The 22,730-nt window shown below is 51.4% G+C and overlaps 7 protein-coding genes across 7 annotated transcripts; 4 read left to right on the top strand and 3 right to left on the bottom strand.

Moving 5' to 3' along the window:
• Window positions 1–68: 68 nt before the first annotated feature.
• Window positions 69–3,766, bottom strand: UREG_01678 (uncharacterized protein; the record flags this gene model as incomplete). The annotated part of the gene is made up of 3 exons (XM_002542116.1): window positions 69–1,401; window positions 1,613–3,064; window positions 3,153–3,766. 3 exons carry the CDS (start codon window positions 3,764–3,766, stop codon window positions 69–71), a joined length of 3,399 nt encoding a protein of 1,132 aa, XP_002542162.1.
• A 3,173-nt stretch (window positions 3,767–6,939) lies between these two features.
• UREG_01677 (uncharacterized protein) lies at window positions 6,940–9,940 on the top strand (the record flags this gene model as incomplete). The annotated part of the gene is made up of 2 exons (XM_002542115.1): window positions 6,940–9,484; window positions 9,717–9,940. 2 exons carry the CDS (start codon window positions 6,940–6,942, stop codon window positions 9,938–9,940), a joined length of 2,769 nt encoding a protein of 922 aa, XP_002542161.1.
• A 1,139-nt stretch (window positions 9,941–11,079) lies between these two features.
• Window positions 11,080–12,327, top strand: UREG_01676 (uncharacterized protein; the record flags this gene model as incomplete). Its single annotated transcript, XM_002542114.1, has 2 exons — window positions 11,080–11,197; window positions 11,420–12,327. 2 exons carry the CDS (start codon window positions 11,080–11,082, stop codon window positions 12,325–12,327), a joined length of 1,026 nt encoding a protein of 341 aa, XP_002542160.1.
• Window positions 12,328–14,159: 1,832 nt separating this feature from the next.
• UREG_01675 (uncharacterized protein) lies at window positions 14,160–14,907 on the top strand (the record flags this gene model as incomplete). The annotated part of the gene is made up of 2 exons (XM_002542113.1): window positions 14,160–14,234; window positions 14,293–14,907. 2 exons carry the CDS (start codon window positions 14,160–14,162, stop codon window positions 14,905–14,907), a joined length of 690 nt encoding a protein of 229 aa, XP_002542159.1.
• A 546-nt stretch (window positions 14,908–15,453) lies between these two features.
• On the bottom strand, window positions 15,454–18,049 carry UREG_01674 (uncharacterized protein; the record flags this gene model as incomplete). The annotated part of the gene is made up of 3 exons (XM_002542112.1): window positions 15,454–16,378; window positions 16,434–16,679; window positions 16,740–18,049. 3 exons carry the CDS (start codon window positions 18,047–18,049, stop codon window positions 15,454–15,456), a joined length of 2,481 nt encoding a protein of 826 aa, XP_002542158.1.
• Window positions 18,050–18,921: 872 nt separating this feature from the next.
• Window positions 18,922–19,475, bottom strand: UREG_01673 (uncharacterized protein; the record flags this gene model as incomplete). The annotated part of the gene is made up of 3 exons (XM_002542111.1): window positions 18,922–19,130; window positions 19,192–19,313; window positions 19,390–19,475. 3 exons carry the CDS (start codon window positions 19,473–19,475, stop codon window positions 18,922–18,924), a joined length of 417 nt encoding a protein of 138 aa, XP_002542157.1.
• Window positions 19,476–20,670: 1,195 nt separating this feature from the next.
• UREG_01672 (uncharacterized protein) lies at window positions 20,671–22,387 on the top strand (the record flags this gene model as incomplete). The annotated part of the gene is made up of 2 exons (XM_002542110.1): window positions 20,671–21,538; window positions 21,690–22,387. The coding sequence occupies 2 exons, from the start codon at window positions 20,671–20,673 to the stop codon at window positions 22,385–22,387; spliced, it is 1,566 nt and encodes a 521-aa protein (XP_002542156.1).
• Window positions 22,388–22,730: the final 343 nt, after the last annotated feature.

Here is a 22,730-nt window from a genome sequence, read left to right as displayed (position 1 = left end):
GCTCAACAGAAAACCCGATTCCAGAGCCTTTAGGATGAGAGGAAGAGAGAGCGTTGATGACATCGATATCAAGTATCTTTGACGATCTCGGCCGCGCTCTCGGAAAATGGAGGACTCGACGAGTTTGCATTGTGAATATGATCACTCGCCCGATACTGTTGGACATATCCTAAACTCGAAGGTCTATCTGTCCGCTTCGTCGAGACGAACCGTTCTGGGCCCGATCTCATTCTTCTGTGAGCCGGGCGAGGTGTGGCCGGGTCCTCCTCGGGAGGGTTGTTGATGCTGGATCCTGCGGAATTCGAAGATATTTGGTCGCTGCGGGTTGATGATGATTTGGATGCAAACGGTAACCGGCCTGGCTGCTGAACATTGCTGAGCTGCAAATGCTTTGGCCTTGGAGTTTCGGCTGCGAGGAATTCTTGACCGGTCGAAGGGCGCGAGCGAGAAGCGTCTCTTCGGGTGCCTTCAGGCCCAACGTCCAGGTCAGCGGAAGAATGACGCTTTGAGCTTTTGCGAGGAAGCGTGGGCGGTCTGATTCGTAATCCTCGAAGCTCTGGCGCACCCTTTCTCGTACTGGTGCGACTTAAAAGTTCAATTGAATCGGTGGTGGCTATTGGTGGTAATGAAGGGGGTTCCGCTGGAATCTCGGTACGGTTTTCTGAGTCTTCGGCATGAGCCTGCGCTCCAGCCGTATTCGATTCTGCACCCCGTGTTTTATCTTTGGAAGGCTCAGGGTCATCGCGGTACGGCTCAGAGAAGACATCCGGTTCTTCAGCAGGCATCAAAACGGGTGGGGGTGCCCGTGCGCTGCGCACAACCTCAAATCCTCTTCCTTTTTCTTTGGTTTTCCCTCGAAATACATTTCGAAGCCATCCAGAAGCAGAAGAAACGGGTCCAGTAGGATCTGCTGGGCCCGTCTTGAGTTTACGCGCAGGCGCCTTTGAAAGCGCGGGTCCTCGAACCCGATAGTAAAAGTCGGCTTCACGGACAGCATAATCAGTTTTCGGGTTGCCAGCCTCTTCATCTGCGTCGGGATCGTCTTTCGAAACCCCAAGGTATGCAGGGGCTGGCGTTCCTCTTCCTGATATCGATGGACCTTCTGCCACGTCAATTTCTTCGCCACTGTTGGTATTCGCAGAATCTCTTTTGCTCCAATCGCCCCAGGAGCTGTGTCGGCGGCTGGCTGGTGACAACCCGTCAAGAGTTGCCCGACGCTGCCTTGGAGGCCTATAGAAATGATCAGCCGTTTCAGTATGTTTTAGTTTAACCAGGCCACCACGAGGCGATGCGCTTCCACCGGATTGCCGGCCAGGCCCCGAAAAGGCGCTAATCGCGCCTGGAGTGGTTGGAGTGTACGGCACGCTCCCGTCTCCTCGACTTTGGCCCATGCCGAATGCGCTGCTGCTTTCAAAACCGGTGCTAAGCCTGCTTCCGGGGCCGGGTCGACCTAGTAAAATCGCAGAGCTTCCAGAGTAGCTTCGGGGTCTTTCTCCGTCCAACTGCGTCGAGGGCCTTTCCATATCGCTACCTAACATAGCCGCTTCCGAGTTTATACTGTGTCGCGGGATATGTCGGCGCCGGGGTGACCGGCGCGACAGCTGACGCATACCGAATACCTACGTAGCTGTTAGTACCTTTTAACAATGGGAAAATACGGAGTCCCAATACCTTCGAAAGTCCTCCTCTCGCAGCCCCTCCTTCAACGCCCCCTTCGCCACCAGCTCCAAGCAATCTTGCGATAACCTCAATCAATGTCTGGATCGCATTAAGAAAGAAACCAAAAACCAAAACAACTCCGTGTATTAAAAGGATGATATAGCCAATCCAGCCACGACTGGCATCCGAAACCCCCAAAGATGGAACAAAAGCGACACTAAGAAGAATCGTTAGGCATTTGAGCACAGCGAGAACCGTGTAATAAGCATTCATCGACGTGGGGTATTCAAAAGGCCGAAACGCAATAATGGTCAGGACGAGAACGACCTCGCAAATTGCCAACAACACAATCTGGGCGATGCCAGACGGCTGAACCGCCCCGACTGCGATGCCTCTGATAAAGGTAAGAAGAACAGAAATCCACGCAAAGGGTGCAGCGCTGTCTGAAAAGGTGTTGTACAAAGGGCCGTAAAGGAGGACGGTGGGAAGGTCGTCAAACAGATAGGATCGAGGCCGTGTCTTCGCGATCAGAATCAATAACCAGCCCGAGAATAGAATTAGTAAAACAAGTAGAATGGCAGCCAATGCCACCGTGTACACTGGTGACGAACCAGCGACCATGAATTGAAACATGGTCAGAGACACGATGGGTAGTAAAAAGTAATTAAAAATGATCCGAATAACATTTCCGGCCGTAAAAGGCAAGTTCTTCGCCCGAAGATCCTCTTCTGGGACGCGAGCCACTTTGCGGTGTATCCACTGAAACGAAAAGGCAAGCTGGGTAAGCAGGGTTACGATGGCGAGAATTGAGAGCAGCCAAACCACCATGCCTGGCCATACATCTCTTGCCGCCGACATGCCAATGAATTGTCTCATTCGATCCAGTCCATATGTGCCGTTGACGGTATAAACTCCATCCTGTAGCGGCTGTGTCCCGTTGCCATGACTGACCAAGCTTTCGTTAAACATCAACGTCGACCATCCTACATTGCTGACAACGGGCTGAAAGAAACCAGGATAGTTCAAGGTCAAGGAGCCGGTAAGAATGATAAACTGGATGTACTGTAAACAGTCGCCAAATCCTGGGGTGACGAGGCGTAGTAGATCTTCATCTCGTCCATAATTGCTGGTCCACCGAAAGATATCCGTAGTACCCCATGGGCTGTATATGGCGGCTGAGATCGTCGCAACACCGACTAATATCAAGATAACAAGTGGAATGTATGCGAGAGAGTCGTTTAGTGTTGGTCCCAAGTCTGGTGGAACATCGACGGTTACGCAAGCAATGGGGGTGCCATCTGAATCACCGGCATACACTTCGAAGGTGGGAACGACGGAAGCAAAGGCATAAGTTGAGAAGAGGTTGTGGGAAAAGGAAAATGCTCGTAGTTGGGATAGATCAGATCTGTTTTCAAAAAGAAGGGCACGATTAGTCTAGATTCTGGATTGAGTGGAACGGGGGGAGGGACTGGGATAGAGACAAAGGCCCATACGCGTTTGCATTGAACACCGGCCCCAGCGGACATTCTCCCTGCACCAGAGCATCGCAAAACGGCCGTCGATTGGCGCGATAAGGCGTAAAGCTCAGGACGTCTATACGCGACGACAGAGTCGTGTACACGTTGGTCGACTGGTCAAATTCCACGATCTTGCCCACAGTAACGCCGGGATCGGACCACCCAGGGTCAGTCGGCGGCGGATATCTGCCCGGCCTCGCAAGGCCCGTCACATTGCCATACACAGTGACTGTCAAGTTCTTCTGCTCTGACGACCGCTCAAAGGTCGCAGTGACGAAAAGCGGGACGAACTGTAGCTGCGCGGGTTTCGACCTGATGATCGCGTCGGGGAGGCAATTCTCAAAAGGAACGAGGGCCGCGTCAGCCGGTGCAAGGGCGAGGCATAGGAGAAGCAGCTGGAGAAGCGTGAGGGGTATTCGAAAGGCAGGCAGCGGCGATGTTTGGCGATCCATCCGTCGTCGAAAGAATGGGCGCCCTGGGATCAGGCGAGTGGGTGTGGAGCATTGTCGGCAGGCGTCAAGAGGAGGTTCATGGGAGCAGCCGTCGGGTTCATCGACCGGCACGTTGGTCGTCAGGCCAGCGCTACTCATCACGATGGCCGGCCAAACGGGCGAGAGACGGCCTCCCAAAGGAGGACAGTCTCCTCCACACTGCTGAAGACCGCAATTCCCCCCGCCGGTGCTGTCTAAGGTCGAAATGGGACTCCTTGTTTTATCCTCGCTCCACGGCAAGACATGAACGCTGGAAAGATCTCGTGGATGGGCGCGGGTGGGCCGGCGTTTTCTGGGGGGCTTTGGCGAAGAGGACAGGGGAGCTTTGCGTTGATAACTAGTTAAGAGTCCGCCGAAAACGACCGCAGATGCCTGTTGGGCTGGATGTACCCTGCCAGAAACCAACACAGAAAAGCATGAGAAAAGACTGTGCTTTGGATTTTGTCGGGAGGAAAAAGAAAGCAAATAGCCCAACAGGGAGAAAAACAGAGAGAAAAAAAACAAAGGGAGATGGGGGGAAGCGAAAAAGGAGCTAAACGCACAGCCGCGCAGGACGAGCGAGACGATCGAAGAAAAAGCTGGGATCTGGAGTCTGGTTCCGCCTTAAAAAAGCCAAAAAAAAGGGAAGATTCAGCCAGCGAGTTTAACCAGCAAGCCGCAAAGCTAGAGAGTTTGCCTTCAGCGTATCAAATCGGCGTGGGCGAAGATGAGACATCATGGGCTTGCCAGCACATTCTTCAGTGGACCGGGCCATCCTGCACGCGGCGCTGAGACACGCCCACCAGCACTGAGCCTCTTAAGGCTCCCAAGATGGACGCTCTGGAGGGGTGTTCTTGGAAGGGCAGGTTTGCTACGGGTGGATAGCGATGGAATTACTATTGTGGCAATCATACTACAGGTTCGCGATTTGAATACCGCCTGCCGATGCTTCCCAGGCCGAGTTTGCAGTCCGACGAGAAAGCTTACCTTGTGTTTCAAGCGACTTTGGCCTTATAATTCCCTGGCGAATTCCCGGAAACAATCGTGCCGGGCGAGTGGGAGAACACGAGACTGACGTCGGTGTGCTATTTTTATATCTGAATTTGCAAGACTTCGGCCGGTCTTGTCTCAAAACGACATTCACCATCTGGAACTCACGCTCTTGTCGGAACCCAGGACATTCTGACACTGTCGGCCATCTGCGGAGGGTCGAGAGGCGGCTCTCTTGTCGAGATAACAGACGATTCAAAATCGCGGTTTCGAAAGGTTCGACTCTGTGATACATGGTTGTTTTGGTCAAACGTCGCCTCTATGACCTGTCGGATACCTCTCTCGCTGTCGCTTTTCCAATCCTTCCGAGAACAGCTCGCTGGTCTTGTTTTGCTCACATGAGATCTGGGGGTGTGCAGGCTGTATGATATTGTTGAAGTGGCTAGTTACCTGCCAGTTTCCTCTTCAGTATTCGTCTGGTAGAAGTGCAATATGAGACTGTGCCAAACTCCATTTTGTTTGCAAGGCCGTTTGCTTTGTGCAGGCTTGATAGAGCAAGGGCCCTGGCTTACGTGCCCAAAACAATTGGTTTGTGTATTCGTGCAACACAGGCAGCTCTCTGATGCTATTACTCACATATATGATATCTTTCAGCGAGACCTGGATCTCTGGGACGCTCATGCGTCGACTACCAAGTTGCACCTCATTTCATGGAGGTGGAGAGCATTTCTGCTCTGAAATAATCGATTTGAGCTATCGGCGGTCAAGCCAGTCGTCCCAATAGAGATCCGCATCTCCAAACCTCGGGTGGGAGAATCCAGTCCGTCTGCGCAGTAAAAATAGTATGCTTTGGTATTTTCAGAACAAACACTGCCAATAAAAGCTCGCTAAAGACACCGGGAAGTGAGTGTATCAAGCCAATGACCCAAACCGCACCGGACCGTCAGAGAGCAGTGTCCTCTAGTGGATCGCAGAGGTTCATCAGCCTTGTGGTCAGAATCCGAAGCGATCGATCTTCGATACGAAGAGTCCAAGCCAATCAACGGCAGTCCCCCGTCCAAATGCGCCAACTGCGAGGGTCAGACCTGGTCTCAGCTTCTCGGTCTGAGCGTTTGGGATGTTGGATTTTTCGGGGGGGCCTTTGATCGTCTTTTATACAAGAGACCACAGGAGTGTGAAGGTGAGATCGACCACACCTCTCATCGACCTGCCAGTCTTTTCTGTCTGCCAGTGGGTGCACCTGTCTCTCTGATCAGCGGCAGTTTACGCGTGTTGGCCAGCACTCCGCCACAATGCACGTTGTCGTGGCGCTCTATCCAAACTCCACCTGCGATGCCTTGTTGGCAGCAATCAAATCAATATTAATCTGGCCAGGGAGAGTGAATTCACAGTAGGGACCACTCCGTAACGTCCATTCCTTTTCATTATTATTTGGGGACCACTGTCAGGAGTCGGGAACTGAGAGGGGCGGATGGAGCCGACGCTACCATGGTTCACGGGGGAACAGACTTGGGAGCGAGGAACAGCCGTGATGTGCTTCTGTAGCTTATTGCCATTAGTGAAGTCAGAATTCAGGGACCAAGCGGGAAAGTAGTTGACATCTCATGCTGTTTCCAGTCAGTAGAGGCTTCTGGACAGCAGCAATAGCAGCGGTGCATCTTCGGGCAGCCTGTCGTGTGCGCAAACAACCAGCATGGCGATTGCCTCGTGTGTTTCAGGCCCAGGGTGCCATGTTTCATCTCGGCTGGCTTTGTGAATAGTCAATTTAGTGAGTGACCATCATATCGGCCAACTTGCCTGAAGCGATTAATGAAGGCCGGTGACGAAGACCAGTCACTGCATCTGCCTTCATTTCTTGTAATACTGCATGCCCTGCTCCCCAATCCCCTTTCTCGCTTGCAGGCAAATCGGGTGATGCTCAGTGACAGTCCCCCAGCCGGCCGCGATCCCTGGAACACTCCATGTTTTGGCGTTTAAACGGCTGCACGATCTTCAGACCTGCACATCTGGCCTTGTTCCTGCACCCTCGTCCGCCTGCCAGCCTCCAGAGCAACCAGCGCGCTTCCCTTCTGTGCTGCCGCGAGTTGTTGTAGATCCTGGGTTTCAGTGCAGAAGAGTACAAACCACCCCAGATGTGCAGCACGTGAGCGCACCGCTGAACTCACTCCCCCCTTCTGCTTGTCTCCTACTACTCCATTGTCTTCTCTCCTTGTCTGTGCGACGAGCTGTTTTCCAAGTGATGCTGGGCCATCAATGTTCCTTTCGTCCACTGCTCGCCTAACCGTTGCCCCTCGCCCTCAATGATGGTGCTCGAGACCCCCGACCACGGCATCAGCGCCTCCGCCGAATCCAAGGCCAGGAAATGGCGCGACAAGATCTTCTCCAAGGAAAAGGACGCCAGCAAGGCCGCCCGCGACGCCCAGATTGACGACTTTCTCGGTTCTTCCCGCAGACTGCCCTCCCAGTCCCAGCCCCGTATCCCTCCTCGACCCGGTGTCCCCTCGCCCCGAATCGACGTCTCCATCTCCCAGCGGCCCCGAGATGCGAACGCTCCCCAGTCCTCGACGGACGCTTTCTTTCGACCACAGAACCTTCAAAGCCCCGTCAAGCGCCGTCGACGCAAGGGCTTGACGGTCAAGTTTTGCAATGACCCGCCTCAGATCATGGGAGAAGGGGGTGACGAAGCTGATGCTCCCACCAAGGACATGATAGCCGTATACCGCACCCGCTCCAACTCATCCGCTTCCACCTTCACCGATACATCCGATTTCTCGCCCATTGATGACCATTCTCCCTCGGACACTCATCCCAGTCGTCACGCCATTCCACCAACAATAGCAATCCAGTCCCAATCGCCCGTCGAGGACCCGACATGGCGCCCTCCCTTGATTCAAAATTCCCACGACTCTGACTTCCTGCTCTCCCTGGGAGAAGCCGCTCGCGGCTCTCGCTTATCCTTGAGACAGTCGTCCGACCCAAACTCCTTTGCGCGTCGTGTGCAGGCAAAGATGAGAGCTGATGAAGGTCGTGCGTTTCAGAATCGCCGTGATGACCGTGGGGAGTCGCCAACAGAACTGGCTTCACCCTTGCAGACTACAGCCCCCCAGCTCGGGTCAGATCCGCCGCGATCGGAGGAAAAGTCCAGTACTCCATCCTTTTGGTCGAGCGTCCTGAACGCCTTGCCCGATGAGACCAAGTCTACGCTCCGGGCCTCTCCTCCGTCAGGTCCATCGATCAGCCCCAGCCCAACTCCCACTAGCAACCCTCCGGCTACATATCAACCTTCCCGTCCTCCTCCGTATCTCAAATCGCCCGAAAGCTCCACGGCATCGACACAGTTCCAGAGCTACAATGAGGACAAGGAATCCTCCTCTCTACCGAAGAATCTACGAAATGTTGCTACCGCGGTCGGGGACACTGCATTAGCCGACTTTTCTGACTACGTGGGCAACTTTGGTCAATTGTTCAGCCTGGCTGCAGAAAGCGCGAAACCATCAATGGAAACATCCCTTGTGGAATGGGTGCGAGCATGTGTGTGGTGGTTCTTAAAGGGCAGAGGGGAGTTGGAGGCGTTTATGCGATCACGACCTTCCAGTTCTGGTGCGAGTTCCGCTCAGTCAGACCAGTCGCAACAGGCCGTAGTCAATCTGGCAAAGGCGTGGTGGATAAACCAGTCCATCATTCCCCAGCATCCAGAGCTTGCAAGATTTGGGAGAGTAAGCACTGACGCAATGCTTTCTGTCGCCAAGAATATGGGAGATTTACGCGTGGCACATCTAATTACCCTCCATCAAAACATGATCGGCCATCTAAGGGGGCTGGCGCTGTCAATGAAACGGCACAGCATGCTTCCTTCAGGTAACGATGCGCCTTCACTTCTTCAGTCAGTCGACACTAGCATCTGGATCAAATACCCATTCTTTGCCCCGGATATTTCTGCGATCCTGTCCGGATCTTTCTCAAAGTCGATGCTGGTCGATACATCGACGAAACAGGCGGATCTCGGAGATGTGATGCCAATGGGCGATTCCAGCAGGTATTTCTGCTACGGTCGAATGTTTGTAGATGCCCGTATCAGCTCCGGAGAGGACAGTTCGCAGGAAATCGCCATTCCGTGCATGTTATCCATCACCCGCAACCGACAGGATTGGAACGTCATTGCCACCATCACGAGCCAGAGCGAACTGGTAAATATTGCTATTCAACCCGACAAAAATCAAGGGCCAACTTGGGCTGATGTGGACTGGCAAGTGAGGGCCTGCTCGATGCGGCTCCGGCTCCCCAGAGGTTTCGAGTTGAACGTTCATTTCAAACAACCTGATTTTAACATGCTTTGGAAGATTGTTGAATATTCCCGTAAAGTTGAAGCTAGTCTTCAGCCGGAGGCAGGTGAAAAAGCAATTTTTGAAGATATCCTAGAGATATTCCAATACGTGGACCCTCGCCCCAACAAGGCCTTTCCTCCTGAACCTTCTCCACGGTGTCGAATCCGACTCTTTAAAAAGGCAGTTAAAATCACTGAGGGGACTGGAACCCGTCAATCGCACCGTGGATATAGGTTTGTTGCTGTGACAAGTCCCAAGGTCAAGACTTTGACCAGTGTCTCGCATCACCTAGGCAGCGGTCATCCCGTCGTGTTTGGCTATCTTCGAGGCGATAATGGAGCACCAGCACTTATGCTAAAGGCCGAGGACGGAGATACGATGTGCAGTATGATTTTAACATTTAGTGATGACGAGCAGCGGACCAAAATGCATTCGCTATTGCTAGGAATCGTACCTACGGATTTTGAGTTCCAAACCAGCGAGATCGCGCTCAAATCGTTTTCTATCGAACAACCCGTCGGGAGTAGGTCAGGCGGCTTACAATCGAAAACTCCTTTACAATTTTCTTCTTCTTCCATTACCGTTATCAACAAATCTCCAGGGCCTGGTGACCATGGAATTAGCCGTACAGTTCTATCAGAGCACTTGCGGGTCTTTGTCAGTGCGGCCTGGGGCTCTGTTACTGATAGGGTTAACTTAGGTGGGCTGGCGTCACTTCAGTGTATTACCACAATATGTACTGACAGCTTTTACAGGTCCCGGCGATCTTCAAATTCGGCTTGATGTCAACATGCCAACTGCGTTGGCTATTTGTCGACCACCGCAGAACGACCTAGAGATCGCAGTAGCAGAGAATTTAGTGCCAAAGGAACTGCCTAATGAACTGACTAGTTTCTTGAAAACTGTGAATTCCGAGTCATTGATTAGGAAGTATAATTTTGCTACTATTCAAGGTTTGGCAGCCGCCCTGCTCTCTTGACTCCAAGCCACTGACTCATCACCAGATCTGCATACGTTCCAACAAGCAATAACTGGTTTCACTGTTCGTTTTGACGGGTAATATTCGCCTTACTTCCGGTTAATGTATTGATTGTTGCTGAGACTGTTTCTCCGATTGTAGGCATGCGTGCAGCTTTGCTATATCGCGCAGACGAATGGTGGTCCCCATATACAAGAAGTGGGAAGCGAGCAGAACGAGGCTCCAAATCATCCAACAAGCAAAGATCGTCCAACTTCTGGTGTTCTTTTCCGATTTCAGTCACGGAAAATGCATGAATTTTGTGCTTAAAAGTACAGACAATTTCGAAAGTTTCAGCCGGTCTGGCAAATATGGCATTAAGATTGTCGATGCCAAATTCGCCCTTCCCAGGGGTAGCGGTGACGAGTTGAACGATTTCGTGTGTTTGGACATGCCGGAGTATCCTGGTGAACATGACGATATCACGATTTGTTTTGACTCTGAGAGCGGTAAGAGGAAACTGGGCCATTATTAAGGAGGACCAAAGCTAACGTGCGCTTTGCAGACCAACGTAACTTCCAGTCGGCAATTCCGGGTTCTGTCAGAAGCCCACTGAGGGCAGGGTCATTTAAGAGATGATCGTTTGCGAAATTTCCCATTTTCAGGGCGCATTTTGGAGTTTGCTGGCGGTTCGATACTCAGGCGTTGACATGGTGGTATGGAAACCTGATGACAACAGGTGAACTGTTCAAATTTATTTTATCTTCATTGCCTGTTGTTAATTTAGAGCTGCTGTAAGACCTCCTGGGAGTCAACTACTGCCAAACCTACCATCTTAGCTCATACTGCTTTTTTTATCATTCTCCGTTTTGTCAGAGTGCATGTCTACGCCCTAGGACATCTGCCCAAGATTTGATATCACATGAGCAACTATGTCGTGATGAGGTGATCTTCGGGGAAAAAGGTGGGATGCGGTCACTATTGTCCTAGCTAGGGACGGGTCGACCATCATTGTTAGCATTCCACCACCTATCTTTCAGTCATACGCAACCGCAAAACCCGTGTCCTTGGGGAATCAGGAACAAGGCGCTCTACACCATCTACAATGGCAGACAATTGTTCCGCAGACCTGGCTAAACTCGACCTACAAAGCTGCAGCAATGCCACTGCGGCGATCCATGCCGATGACCCCCTCAATCTGGTCTCAGACGTTGCGCCGCCACTACACGTCTCGACAACATTTAGATACTCCAACAATCCGGAAGACCTCATTCCCTGGTCAGATGGCGCTGTAATACCTCTCCTCACCTTCTACTGAACTCCTTTTCATCTCCGTCACATCTAACTAACATAAGCCGTTGTCCCATCTCTTCCAATAGCAACTTAGCCCCACATCACACATCTACTCCCGCTACACAGCACCAAGCGGCAGCCGCTTCGAGACAATCGCTTCCGCCCTCCTAAATGGCCACTGCCTTGCCTATTCATCAGGCCTCGCAGCCCTGAGTGCCGCGCTGGTCTTCTTCAACCCCAAGCACATCTCCATCGGCAATGGATACCACGGCAGCCATGGCGTCATCAGCATCATTTCCCGCCTCACCGGCCTCAAGAAGCTGGACCTCGACTGCCCCGCAGAGCAGTTGGAAAAGGGCGACGTGGTCCTGCTGGAAACGCCCGTGAATCCGTACGGGACGTCGTTTAATATCAAAGCATATGCGGACAAGGCTCATGCGCGCGGGGCGTATCTGCTGGTGGATAGTACGTTTGGGCCGCCCGGGTTGCAGGATCCATTCCTGTGGGGGGCGGATATGGTGATGCACTCTGGCACAAAGTATCTGGGGGGGCATAGCGATATGCTCTGCGGCGTGTTGGCGACGAAGAATAAAGAGTGGAGGGAGAGATTGCTCAATGATAGAGCTTACTTGGGGAACGTGATGGGGAGCATGGAGACCTGGCTAGGCGTGCGCAGCTTGAGGACTTTGGAAGTCAGAGTCCAGAGGCAGAGTGAGAATGCCACAGCACTGGTGAAGTTTTTGCACGATGCACTGAAGACGTCGGGGTCAGGCAATGGCTCTACGGACATTGTCCAAGCTACTGTGAAGGAGGTGGTTCATTCGAGTTTGCAGGAGAAGGATATGGAGTGGTTATCGAAGCAGATGCCCGGTGGGTTCGGGCCGGTTTTCTCGATTATACTCAAGGAAGAGCGCATGGCGCGAGTGCTTCCAACAAAGTTGAAGTTCTTTCATCATGCCACGAGCCTTGGCGGTGTCGAATCTCTGATTGAATGGCGTGCGATGACGGATTCGACTGTTGATCGAAAGCTTTTGAGAGTGAGTGTGGGCTTGGAGCACTGGGTTGATCTCCGGGATGACTTGGTGGCTGGGCTGAAGACTTGCTTGGACGGATGATAGAGATAGTTGGTTTTTATCTAGTATCTAGAATAGCTGGACATATATGAAAGACTTCAACAGTTGTCAGCATTCTGATCTGATGTGATATCCTGTCTCTCTCTCTCCTCGTCGGGGAAAGCAGTTTACCCCGCACACTCCGGCCTTTTCCCCCACCAGTCGCCAAGCCGGGCACTTCGGACGGAAATCAACCTCAAGCCATCTTTCTCATCAAAACAACGTCGCTGAAACCATTTGCACAAGCACAGAAAACACAAGCAGAAGAGGCTCTGGTGTCTACCATTTTCTACCATGGCCCAACCCTCATCCACCACCTTCCAGATCCACTACTTCGCCAGCGCGTTCTCCTACACCGGCAAAGCGCACGAGTCTCTACCCGCTCCATTACCCGTGCACAGGCTCTTCGACATCTTAGAAGAGCGGTATCCTGGAATCAAGGACAAGGTGCTGTCGAGCTGTGCGGTGAGTGTGGGGCTGGAATATGTCGATATCGACGGGCCGGGCGACGATGCAGCGGAGGGCAGGATCATACAGGCTGGCGAAGAAGTTGCGATAATTCCGCCTGTGAGCTCGGGGTAGAGAGGTGCATGGGCCGGGCATCATGGCTGGAAAACTAAAAGGGGGCCGTGCGGTACGAGTCCTTGGGCATCGTCGGCCACCGTTCGCGCTTGGGCTTGGAGAGGAAAGACTGCAGTAGGCGGGTGGGTGGATTGCTCAGTGGAGACGATACGGTGGGCTGGATTGATGTTTATTGATAGCATTTAAACGGCCATGAGGAGCTTATGGCATGTCTCATTTGGAGGTTGCAGCCGCTTCCATGATTGTGGCCGGGAGGGTGAAAACAGTTCTCTTTGACCTTTGTCTCAACATCAAAATTAGATGCGCTGAAAAATGGAGCTGTTTTGCAAACCCAAGTGTCCAATTGAACAGCTGCGTAAAAGACCAGCTGGGATCGGTATGCCAGCAATATTCCTTGCGGGTTGTGCAGATCGTGGGACATGGAGTAATTAGTTAGTGATTTTGAATTCCCTCATCTCCAATTCAGCGTTGACTCTCTTGAACAAGACAGGCTCACTGTGGACATATTGTGGGATTGATACTACTTTATGCAAGTATCCACAAAACCCGTCGCAGAGATCCTACATGAGGTTACACTTCCGAGCATGGACCAACCTGTTTCTTTTTTTTAATATAATGAAACCGGCTGGGGGTTCTCTTCTAACAAAGGCCAATTTCAAGTTTCCCATGCAAATCCCATCCACGATTCAATGGTTATAGCTTGATTTGCAGATCGGGATACTGAACGTTTGAAATGTTTGTTGGTCAAACCTATGTCAATCAACAACAACCTCCGGTGATCCAGCTCTTGGGATGCTACTATCACAGTTGCATCCGATAATCTCATGGCGGATTGCCTTGGAGGCGCACAAGTGATACCAGGCCAAAGCCCAGCGGTCCTCGCTATATCCCATGCATTGAAGCTGTGATGACGAACGGAGGCACGAAGCAAGCGCCATGCTCCAGGCTGGAAGGCTTGATACTGTGTTACGGCAGCAAGGGAAAGAGTCGTGCCACTGCGTTGCATGGGGAGACTGCCCTTTGCTGCAAACGGAAGGCTGTGATGCTCAGGCAGAGACGAGCTCTTTGTCTCGATGCCACGCTCTCAAAACCATTCCTAGCATTCTAAGCCTCCTCGTCCACACTCCTCGACGATATAAATAGCAGAGCATTCGATCGTCTACATCTACTTGAACCTATCCGATTGAATTTCGAGTCCTGATCTATTTGACATTTGCGAAGTCGCGATTTTGAAAAAAAAAGCCAACATCACAATGAAGTTTACCAGCGTTGTCGTCGCCGCTCTTTTCATTGGAGGCAGTCTGTCCGTTGACGTTCCGCAATGCTCGGTGGGCAAATCTTCCCTATCCTACGTTCCAGGGCATCAGTTGTTGACATATTACGCAGAAACGATGCTTTGATGTTGCTGAATCCAACCGAGGATGCAATGTTCCTGTCCAATACAGCTGCCTCTGTGTCCCTTCGTTTATCAGCAACGATTTCTACCGCTGTATCCACGAGCTGTGCAGCTCAAAGGATCAGGAATTGGCCCGCGGTGTCGTGAATCGCCAGTGCGATCGGGATCGTACTACTCATGAACGTCGATCAGCGTCAGATGACAAAGAAGGTACGGCATTTTTGGGAACAAGAAAGCATACCGGCCTGTTTGCTCTACACTCAGCACCACAAGGGGCTCCAACTAAGGCACATTCTCCTCGCGCAGCATCGACCCATCCTCATGCGGCCAAACGAGATCCAACATGGAAAAAGGTAGTTATCGACGCTTTCGCTTTCACAACATACTGCTTAAATATCAGTTTTATTATCGTTCTAGTCTTGTTGCTTATCAGAATGTGGAGGGTAGCTGTAAGACAGTCGGATTCGGTTTTGCCGCAAGTCCAAACTACACCCCCGGTTGCGAACCCAAACCGAGAATGCCAATTCTACCATAGAGCGATACATGCGTTTAGGAGGAAAAACCCATCGTCCCAGTGGTGCGAAGGAAACCCGTTGAGTCCTTAATTCGGTTTTGGGATTATGCTGTTTTGAGAAATTGAAATTGATTTCAAAAGAAGAAATCGGTATTTTTAGTTTAGTTGATATACTTATATTGGCTGTAGTCACCCTACAATCTCGATATTCTTACTCTACTATTCTGCCCAAAAGGAATGGGCTATGTTAAACCAGGTTTCAAGGGAATAAACACCTCATATGGCGTGTTGCGTTGTCCCAAGCTGGATCCTCTTCATTAATCGCTTCTTTCTGCCACCTTGACATCTGGCTGGGATAGAACGAGAAGAAGTTCGACGGTTAATATATTAAACTATATACCATGCAGTTGCTAGGGTATAGACATGTCATGATTGATAAAATAGCTAGATAGCATTGCCCAGGACATAACCAAGTGTCCATGAGCCATATAACTGGGTAAACAAGGAATCCCCCTCGTCTATTTTTCATCATCTTGGGGTATAGATTGCCATTTCGACAGCATGAAGCAGAAAAAATATTTGCTAGAAAAACATTGGGGAAAAGAATTTATTACAACAGCGTTGAAGAAAAGGGCTTCTAATCAATGACAATAATCTTGTTGGGTCTTCTTTCAGCCTTGATATATTGAGAGGCAGGCCGTTTCGTACCACGCTTATCGGTGAAGGTCCAAGTTGACTCCAATATTCTCAAGTCAACAAGCGCCCGGAAGCACTCCGCGCCCAAGACAGCCCGCACCTGCGCGGGCGTTCCGATTGATTGAATAAGTTGATTTGCGTTTTTAGCAATTTCTTCCCAAAGTACATGAGGCGGGAAGTCTTTGGTAACCCGCGTCCGGTATCTGTCGACGCGCTCCGTTATCAAGCAAAGCTCGTTCTTAGCGAATAATTTCTCCAGGTGTTTTTTCGTCGAGCCTGTATGGAACACCTGGGATGTTTCGGTGCTTAGTAGGAACCGATTAAATTCACGGCAGTCATAGCAAATGCAACCGGCCCGCCGTGGAGGCTCAAAAGGTTCTATGGGAGGGCATGCTCCGACATTGTGTCTCACGTAGTCTTCGATGATAGCCCCGACTAATGTCAAACACTCTCCGGTTTCCTCGAGGCCACAGGCATTAAGGTCCTGCAGTACTTCTTTGAAAAATGGAAACGCGAATTGCGTCGCAAAGTTTTCATCTTCTATAGAATTGGCAGAAATTTTTCTGATTCCACGGAGGAGTTCTTTAACAGGGAGGTTCAGGTTCAGCAGGTGGCATTGTTTGATGATCGAGCATACATGTTCACCGCTCAAGCCGTCGGCATCGCTTTCGGACGACGTGGATTCGAGAGAATACGGAGCCACATCCCCAAGCTTCAGATTGCGGATTTTCCACTCTAACACCGTTTGACAGAGGATCGATATCCATTGTTGTTCAGGATCAGCCGCCCAGGATGTGCAGAGATGGTCCAGAAATGGGAAAATGAAGTCATTTTTGCCGGCCATTTTCAGAGCCACACGTTTTATTCTACAAGGGTGGTCAGCTCTGTTTCCCAATATCAGCATACATAATTCGAGCTTACAGCCGTTGAGTGTCAGCTTCTGGGTAGCGCTGCGCGAGCCGTGCAAGGGCAAGGCCGTCTTGAGAGCAATAGCTGGTTTGAGGCTGCCTGAGTATACTTTTGATGCGAGATGTTTCCCATTCGGTTATCCGCTTTCGTACCTGGTCATCAGAAGTACCAAGCTTTTCCCGACAGAATTTGGCGAGTTCGAACGTAACGTCGAACGATTCTCCTATACTGCTGGATCGTCCGGCAAGAGTATCCAATCTGGAGGGAGTGGGGATATGTTAGTTTCAACCACTGGCCGCGAAAGGGCGGCGCACTTACAGGACTATTGCCTCTTGAATGTCCTTGGCCTTGAATAGTTTGACTATGCAAGGAAACAATTCCGGTGCGGGCTTCATCTGAAGCCCTGTAATGGCTTTCTCGCAAGCTTCCATATCGCCAATGACGGAAAAGCCCTGCGTAATTTTGCTGAGGACCTCATCGTCCGCATCCGAGGTGGGCGATGCAAACCTCGTAGGAGGCTTTTTGGCGCGGCGAGCACTTCGATCATAAAAGAATTTGACAATACCATTGAACTCGTTTCGTGACTGGACATAGTCAGGATCGGAGAGGGAAGGCAAAAGCTGATCAAGCCAATTCGAGACGCCTGAGCTACCTAGACTTTTACATTTCAAGGCGATAATGAAATCGTGCGGCAAGATCATCGCGACCTGGAAAGTAGCAGTGTCAGTTTGGTAGTCATCTTGAAAATCAAGCAGATATGCCCACCGCTCTCTTATAGGAGTGTGTTGCAGACACCCCTTCATTCCCGGTGAACCCGCTGTAGTCCTCATGATCTGGGGTACCCCTAGGGCTCCGTCAAAGATAAAATTTGGGGCTTTGATCTTCAAGTCATCGAGAACTGTTTCCCCAGTCAAGTCCACTGCTTTTTCAAGCTTTGCAGAGTCTCCAATTGGGTCCACAATAGCATGGTAGCGGGAGCTCCGGACCCGGGCATAACGGTCGCCGCGATACTCGTCTTCACATTCTCCATACACGACTCTCTTGACAAACCCTAGGAGTATTTGAAACCCCAATTTCCCACCAACAGCCTCGAGTCGACGTATTTGTTGCTTATCCTCGCCTTTTAGGCTGTTGACATCGAAGGAGATGGATGGATATTGATAAGAAAGCTGGTATAGCAAGAATTTAGGAGGGTCATTATGATTGTTTTGCACAGCATTTGCCGAGTCAATGGATGATCTCCATAGCTTAAAGGCGTTTTCAAGTCCCGGTTCCGGTTGTCCGGCGACGGGAGCGACGGGGACACTGCCCGCACCGGTGTCTATCAAGTTGTAGGTTATCACCGCCCTATGCCCCAACTTCACGGGTTTGATTTCGTGGGTCACGTCGGCATACCATGCTGCAAAGGATGTCCCATAAGCGGATGTCGTCGATGTTCGGATCACGCGCGTCTTATCATGATGAGTGACAATGAGTTCGCCGCCTTCATGCTTTGAAGGCAAACAGATGACAAGAGTGCCAAACATCCGGTCTGATTTGGGCGAGTCCTGATGCGGGAGGAAAAAGGCGCCCTCTTCGTAAAGGAGAAATTTGTATCGCTCTGCTTTGACATTGCTCGCGGGGGTCATTAGGCCTAATTTTCGGTGATCGTTGAGACTAGGTCGCTGACCGTCTTGTCCCATTTGGGATTACGAATTACAAACTTATCGGCATCCAATTCCCAGCATTTCCGTACTGAGGTATCCACAAGGGTTTCTTCCCCCTTTCCAAAGGGGCTTCTGTGGCAGACAGCGGTAATAGCTGCAGCGTCGGAAGCGGATAATGGGAGGGCGATCGGGCCAGCACCTGGGACGAATAGCCTCGGGCTTGGGCTGTTCTCGACGACGCCGGAATGGACGAAATCACCCTTCACTTCCAGCCCCTTGAGTGCTCGCCGAAAATTCTTCTTGATCCGTTGCGCCTCAATCGTATCGAGGGCGCGGCCTGCGCTGAACTTGGGTGCGTACTGCATTGTGGGATTTGGTAGTGGCGGAGATCGGGGCCCTGTAGCGTCGAAGCACAGCCAGGGTGCGGGAGAGGTTCTCGAGGCGCATCTGCATGCGGATGCTGCAGCAAATTGTGGTGTTTGTTGGCCCTTAGTGGATGAGACGCGATCAAAACGCGCTTCAGACGCGCGCAATTGAGTTTACGAGTTGACTAGTCTGTCCATGACATCATCAGGGTCGCGTTCAAGATGCGTGGGCATTCTACGGACTACAAGGTGACAATTGGATATATTGATGCTGTAAGGCCGTTGGTTCTAATAGTTAACAAAGTAGATGCTGGGTTCTGAGGCGAGCGTATGCATGTCATAACGACTGAAAGGGAGACTAGCTTTCGACCCCGGTAGATGCATGCATTGCATTAGTTAGTTACCGCGATTATGGACAATAAATTCTGAAGAGACCTAATCTCGACGAATCTAGCTTAACAAATCGAGCCCTATAATCCCGCTCTTTGCTCACGAAGGCGGAGCGGCAGGGAACGTAGTTTCCGCAATCTTGGGGAACCACTTCAAGTTATCCTTGCAATATATCTCTGCACCCACGGGCCATTCCTTCGAGCCGGCTAGTGCGGCAGTGCGGATGATGTACTTCGGGCCCAGAGCGGTTTGGTGGTGGTAAATGTGGGTTGAGCAGGTTGGACAGAAGAAGCAGTGGACGGGGTTCCCTACACGTCGAGATGGTCAGTGTCTGGGAATAGATAATGGCTGTAGGGAAGTTGAATATACCAGAGTCACCCTTGTAGGTGTACTTGCTCGGCTCTCCCTTTTCGAGTTTGAAATTTTCTTCCGGGATCACTTGATTCAAAGTGAACTCCCCACCGTTGACAATCTTGCAGGCATCGCAGTGGCTAGAGGATTTCAGATTTCACAAATCAGTAGTTGTCACTTTATGAAGTAATCGACTTGTCGACGGGATTGAGATACCAGAGGATATGCGACTTCTCCTGGTCAGCAAGCTTCACAGTCCATTCAATTTGGCCGCAGTGGCACTTTCCGGGTACAGAGGTCATTGTGGGAGAGGAGATGAGGACTTGGATGGTAGGATTCGTTGAATAAGAGTAATGAACTTGGTTGTCCAACTGTATTTTTCTAGTTGATGATGCTGCGAGAGAGACGTTTGAATGAGGATGGACGGCCTTTTATATCGACAATCAGCGTTCTGGCCATCCACTGTCCACGCATCACTATGGAATTAACTTCCCCGCATTCTGCCTTGAGTCCTGATGGAAGTGCTTAGATCATCCGGATCTGAGTAGCCTAACTCGTTTCCCCCAGACAAACAAAGCGATAGCCTATTCGCCCTTTCAGACCTCCCGCCGACTATTTTCATGCAGGCAGGGAGTGTCATCTGCGACTCCGGAGAATTTACCCCGCGGAGAGCAAGGATTCTTCTGGCGTTCTGGACTCGTTTGGAATCGCAGGCTTGGCGGTGATTCCACAGCAAAAAGCTTGAGCCTGGAAGCAACCGGCCAGAGTGACGTTTGGACCAGGTGGGCATGGGTCAACCGCTTCTTTCATTGGGCAACGCCGTGCGAGACTATTCTCACCGATTTCTGAAACCGCTGCTGGCGATGTGGAACGGACCTCTGCTTAGAAATCTGGGGTGTTCCCGATATCGTGATATACCCCGGCAACCCAACGCATTGTTGACTTGGCCATGCATCCACTGTTACAGCCTGCCTCTTGCCGGAGATGCTTGAGGATTGGGGGGTGATTTGGAATCAAGTTGATAGGGACAGCTGCGCATAGACCTCTTCCCTTTTCTGCTACTAATTAGCTGCCGCGATGCTCCCGCAACCAAAGTGCCGAGTCTGAACCGGCGCGATGCCGAGTCTCCCCGCCAAGCGTTCCGTTCCGGCATTCCACGTGACGTCCCGAAGATCGGGGACCAGCGGGATTACCTAATCAGCCGTTCGTCGCGGCGGCGAATTTGCACGACGCGCCGGAGAAAAGGATCAACTCCATGCCTTGTTTGAAGACATGTCAACGTCAGAGGCCTCTTATACCCCCAGTTCCCATGCGATATTAGGGCAGGGTGTCTCGACTTTGCATTTTTCACCTTTTGATTTGATATTTGTCCCCGGTGGACTCGAGTAATGGCTTGATTCCAGCTCCCACTTCCCCTATCCGATATCCCGAATCGCCGTTCATTACCCGCATTAACTTCTCCACGAGCTCCCGGACGTCTGTTCTTGGTTGAAGAAAATGTCGAATACCGTCAACAGATCGACCAACCCCGTGAGACCGGCACCCCTAGCATGCCTAGAATGCCGCCGGAAACATCTCAAATGTGACGGTGGCACGCCGGTCTGCGGAAGGTGTCGTAAAGCGCAGTCTGATTGCCAATATACCCCTTCCCGTCGAGGGTACAAGCCGAGCTCCAAACCATCGGCAGCGCCTTCAACCGTTAGCGGGACTCCGCGCCCTGAGAGAGCGATTGTGTCCCCGATTAGTTCAGCCCAGTCACCGTTTTCGATTCCGTCTTTGACCATGCCGGGCATTCCTCCCTCCCAGTCACTGGATCGACTAGGGCTGACATCGACGGACCGACCTTCTTTAAACCCAAATATCTTCGCCTTGCCTAGCAATTCCTCGTATCCCCAGGGAGACGACTTTCTTTTTGATTACTACTACGCATTCTTCCACGACGCTCACCCGATCCTTCCTCCAGCGCATTTGCTACCTCGAATAGCACCGATTCCACCATGCCTGCAAGCGGTTGTCAGGTTTATCGGCGCCCATTACACACTCGACCCGTCCGCTGATTTGTACCGGGATTCTGTCGTGTCAGAACTGGCAGCGGCCAACGAGCCATCCTTTTACAAGGTTCAAGCTCTTCTTTTGCTTTCGATTGTTCTGCATGCGCGAAACGAGCGCAGCGATGCCGTGGATTCCTTTTCAACTGCTGTAGAGCTGGCTCTCGGCATGGGTATGAACAGAGCGTCGTTCGCATCGACCCTTGGCGAGAACGATCCCGTACGGATAGAAACTCTGCGTCGTACATGGTGGGAGCTCTACATGGTCGATGGAATGTTTTCTGCTTTTGACCAGATGCCTTCCAGAATCAACAACGGTACGCCAATGGACACGCCTCTTCCGTGCGACGATTTGAATTATTCGGCTGGGATATATCTCACCGAGTCACCCACCCTGACACAATTCTACGATCGCGTTTTTTGCGGAAGACGACGAAAACTTTTCCTCCTACTGCTATGCTGCCGAAGCATCTCGGATCCTGAAACGAACGCTCGATCTCGGATACGTCATCGATGATTATCAACTCGGTGATCAAGTCGAGTCCATCGATGCCAGCATTGGAAGCTGGTTCCACCACCTACCTATCTCCAAACGAAACATCCTTGGGCCCGATGGAACGGTCGACCAACTGCTTTTTCGAGCGCACATGATTATCAATTGCGCGTTGATATACCTCCACCTCCCCCGCTCAAACCTCCTGGCAACCCCAACCGCCGTCGCCAGCATCCCTTGCGCCCGACGCGGCCTCTGCATCGCAGCCGCATCCTCTACAAACCTCACTCACGCCGTCAAATCCATCAAAGCCGCCAACGACCTTGCCGCCCTCGCCGCACTCCGCACCTCAGTAATCAAACACTCGCCATTCTTCATCTGCGGCCTTGTCCTCAGCGCCATTGTCCAGCTCTGTGCATGCTCCGTCAGAGCGTCGAATTGCCTGGAGCCGCGCCGGGATCGAATCGCCTTGATTGTAGGGGAGCTCAAGTCGCTGAATGCCACGTGGGCGATATCGCAGTTGGTGATGAAGCAGATCAAGCTGGTTGCGAGAGAAGTACTGGAGATCGGAGTTCAACAGCCGATATTCCCGGCTTTGGAGGACCAGGGACCGGATATCAGTTCGATTATCAGCAGTGACATGTGGCTGGGGGACATTCCGATTGAGCAATGACAGTCGGGCAGGAGTTGGATTTGACGGGTTGACAAAGGATAGCTGTCCTCCCCTGTATTATTACTTGTTATCTTTCTTTTCGGTCTACGGAGTACTCTTCTTGAAATATTGTATAGAAACGGATATCCCTATTAATAGTGACCCGACCAAACATATAGGGCTTGGCAGAATTATCTGACTTAGATTTCCTTCTTCCCTACATACTCCATATGGCAAATCTCGGTCTTTTGAAATGCTGTTTCTCCTGTTGCAAAAATAAGTGCATTGGTCTACTCCATACTTCTCTTCTGGGCCTAAGATAACTTTGATTGAAGGGAATACATATGAATCTGCAATTATCCGC

The sequence above is a fragment of the Uncinocarpus reesii genome, genomic scaffold (assembly GCF_000003515.1).
Source record: "Uncinocarpus reesii 1704 scaffold_1 genomic scaffold, whole genome shotgun sequence".
Taxonomy (NCBI): Eukaryota; Fungi; Ascomycota; class Eurotiomycetes; order Onygenales; family Onygenaceae; genus Uncinocarpus; species Uncinocarpus reesii.
This window is presented reverse-complemented; position numbering and strand designations above follow the sequence as displayed.